Source organism: Pelodiscus sinensis, chromosome 1 (genome assembly GCF_052426305.1).
Source record: "Pelodiscus sinensis isolate ZL-2025 chromosome 1, ASM5242630v1, whole genome shotgun sequence".
Taxonomy (NCBI): Eukaryota; Metazoa; Chordata; order Testudines; family Trionychidae; genus Pelodiscus; species Pelodiscus sinensis.
In genome coordinates, this window is record NC_143052.1 from 359,957,931 (window position 1) to 359,960,844 (window position 2,914).

The window sequence follows — 2,914 nt, forward strand, 5'->3', positions numbered from 1 at the left end:
TGCTGTTGCACCACCATGGCTTGGGCCCTGGTGGCTACACAGAGAGAGTCACCTCTGCTGCTTACTCAAAGATAGAGTCTGCAGGAACACAAGCCGACCGAAGGCAGCAACCACAGGTACAGCCATAGGGACAAAGTCTAGTCTGGTTTATGTTTTATTACAGTTACAGTGAACCCTACGATTACCCGAGCATGTAGAAATCCCACTCGTACTTATGCCCAGGTACAAAAACAGTCACACTCCACCATAAAAACAGTGTTAGGGTCCGATGGGGTTCTCATGGTGGGGGCATCCGGTGAGCGATGGTCCGGCTGGAGTCTCCTAGAGGAAGCTCAATTTTCCCATTCCGGGCTCCCGTTTGTGTAACATAATTCTGACTACAGCTACATCCTGTGTATGGCCATAACAGTGCCAGCCCTCTTCGCTCATTGAGCCGTGTCCCCTGAAAACCTTACTACTGCAATTTTGAGAGGGTCAGTGTAGTCCCTTTATTTGCATCAGCGCTGATTCAGAACCTGTACCCTGAGATTAAAACTCGGGTCTGAGACAGACACACTTTTACTGCATTTTATGATTCATTTTGCACAATTTTATCACTTAGCTACTTTCTCAGAGTCTGAGAGCACAGGGTATTTTCCAGTCACTTATGTTACTATTTCTAGTTTTCAAGGCCTAAAATAGTCTTGTAGACTTCAGCCTACAGGATCCTGCCTTCCAGTTTCTCCTACTCATGTCTAGCACTGGGTTCCCCTCACTACTGATCGGTCCTACACATCTATAGCCTCACCATTTAATTTTAATTAACATACACCTTTTGCCTAAGCATAACATCACCTGATAAATGATTAATGAACTAACGTCCTTGGCTATAATTTAGATCCCATCATTTCATAGGTGTGGTTGGGGTTATGTTTTCCAATGTGCCTCACTTTCTTCCCATCCGCCAGGAGCACACGTTGGCTACGTCTGCACTCCCAGGGTATTTCAACAAAATAACACCCGAAATAACTATTTTGAAATAAGCTGATTCCTCTTCCTAAGCAGGAGTTGTTCTTTCGACAGAACCGGCTTCGTATGTAGCTGCTCACCTTGTTATTTTGAAATAACTCCCGCATGTGGACGCCCTCTAGCGTGTCCAGCGGCCTCTTCCTTCAAGTCCTGGCTTCTTCCCCAGCTGGAGTCTGTCTCTGCTGCAGCCACAGCCCTGCTCCTAGAGTCCCCTCAGCCACCCTTGGGCCTCTCTCCTTCCCCAGCATCTTCTGGCTCCCCTGGTCACTGTTGTTTTGAAGGGCTGGACCAACCACTCATGTCCCTGATCCCTCTTCTATGGAGGTTCTATCCCTCCCACACCTGCCCCTCTGTAGAGTAACTGACGAAAACGGGTTTTATCTCGACTGTAGTTACTCCTTGCGAGCAGAACCTGTGTCTCAAAGGGGATCTGGCTGTGTCTGTCTCTTGCAAGGCAGCAACAAGGTACTGAGTCATTAACCGCAAATCGCCCCTGCCTTCTTCAGAGGGCCGAGGTAGGGCAGGGTTGGAGGTGGAGAAGATCCATTGAGTGATGAGGATGGAACAGTATAAAAGACAGGGACAAGCACAGGGAGATGGCAGAAGACATGGAGATGGGGGCTAGGTCCCAATGGAGTATGTGGGATTTGGCGGGGCTTGGAGAAATTAGTAGAGGGAATGTCTCTGATGGCAAGGTGAGTGATTCAGGGAAGAGCACTCTAAGAGCCAGGGCACCAGGCAAAAATGTTAAGGCCCTTTATGAGCAAAGAATCAGAAGAGGCTCTTCCAGATCTGACTGGTCCTCACCCCATAGATGATGGGGTTGAGCATGGGGGGCACCAGAAGGTACACGTTGCCAATAAGAACATGGAAATGCTGGGGCACATTCTGGCCAAACCGGTATGTCAGGGAGGAGAAGAGACCGGGGATGTAGAAGATTAGGATAGCACAGAGGTGTGAGCTACAAGTCCCAAAAGTCTTGTGCCGGGCATCCCTGGTGGGAAGTCTAAAGATGGCCCTGAGGATCTGGATGTAGGATATTACAATAAAAATTGCATCCAGACCCAACACACAGAATAGTGCAAAGAGGCCATAGTAACTGCTCACACGGGTGTCGGCACAGGCCAGCTTCACCACGGCAATGTGCACGCAGAACGGCTCAGGGATGACATTGGTTCTGCAATACGGCCACTGCCTCACCAGGAAGGGGTAGGGCAGTGAGATGATGCTGCTGCGCAGCACCACGGTTAGGCCAATCTTTGCCACCACATGGTTTGTCAGGATGGTGGAATGTCTCAGGGGATCACAAATGGCCACGTAGCGATCGAAAGCCATGGCCACCAATATCCCAGACTCCATCCCTGAGAAGCTGTGAATGAAGAACAGCTGGGTGAGGCAGGCACTGAAATTGATCTCCCTTGAATTGAACCAGAAGATGCTCAGCATTTTGGGAACAGTGGATGTACACACGACCAAATCAATGACGGCCAGCATGCAGAGGAAATAGTACATGGGCCCATGAAGGCTCAGCTCCCTCTTTATGATGAACAGGATGGTGAAGTTCCCCAAGAGGGCGATGGCATACATGGCGCAGAAGGGGATGGCGATCCAAACGCGGGCCGCCTCCAGACCAGGGATGCCCAGCAGGATGAAAGTGGAGGGGTTGGTGAAGTCGGTTGTGTTGGAATCTGGCATGAAGTAGTTGAGAAAGCATCCAACTTTGGGCAGAATCGTCTCTCCGACTTGTATTATGTGTTCTTCTTACTTTTTGTATGTGCCCAGGGTCTTGGGTGACGGCCCAAGTACAAGTACCTAGATGAAAAAACAATGTTAATATGAGACACAGCGTATAAAAGTGGAGGCAGATATACTAGCTGAAGCAGACTGGCCCCTTACCACCCTGACA

General features: G+C 49.5%; 1 protein-coding gene across 1 annotated transcript; it reads right to left on the minus strand.

Annotated features, from left to right (window-relative positions):
* Window positions 1–1,779: 1,779 nt before the first annotated feature.
* Window positions 1,780–2,703, minus strand: LOC102462498 (olfactory receptor 52R1-like). Its single transcript, XM_006118859.2, has one exon. The coding sequence runs from the start codon at window positions 2,701–2,703 to the stop codon at window positions 1,780–1,782; it is 924 nt and encodes a 307-aa protein (XP_006118921.2).
* Between the last annotated feature and the right edge of the window lie 211 nt (window positions 2,704–2,914).

Bases quoted from the DNA above. Each gene is read 5' to 3' on its own strand.
- LOC102462498 (XM_006118859.2), bottom strand. From the start codon at position 2,703: ATGCCAGATTCCAACACAACCGACTTCACCAACCCCTCCACTTTCATC.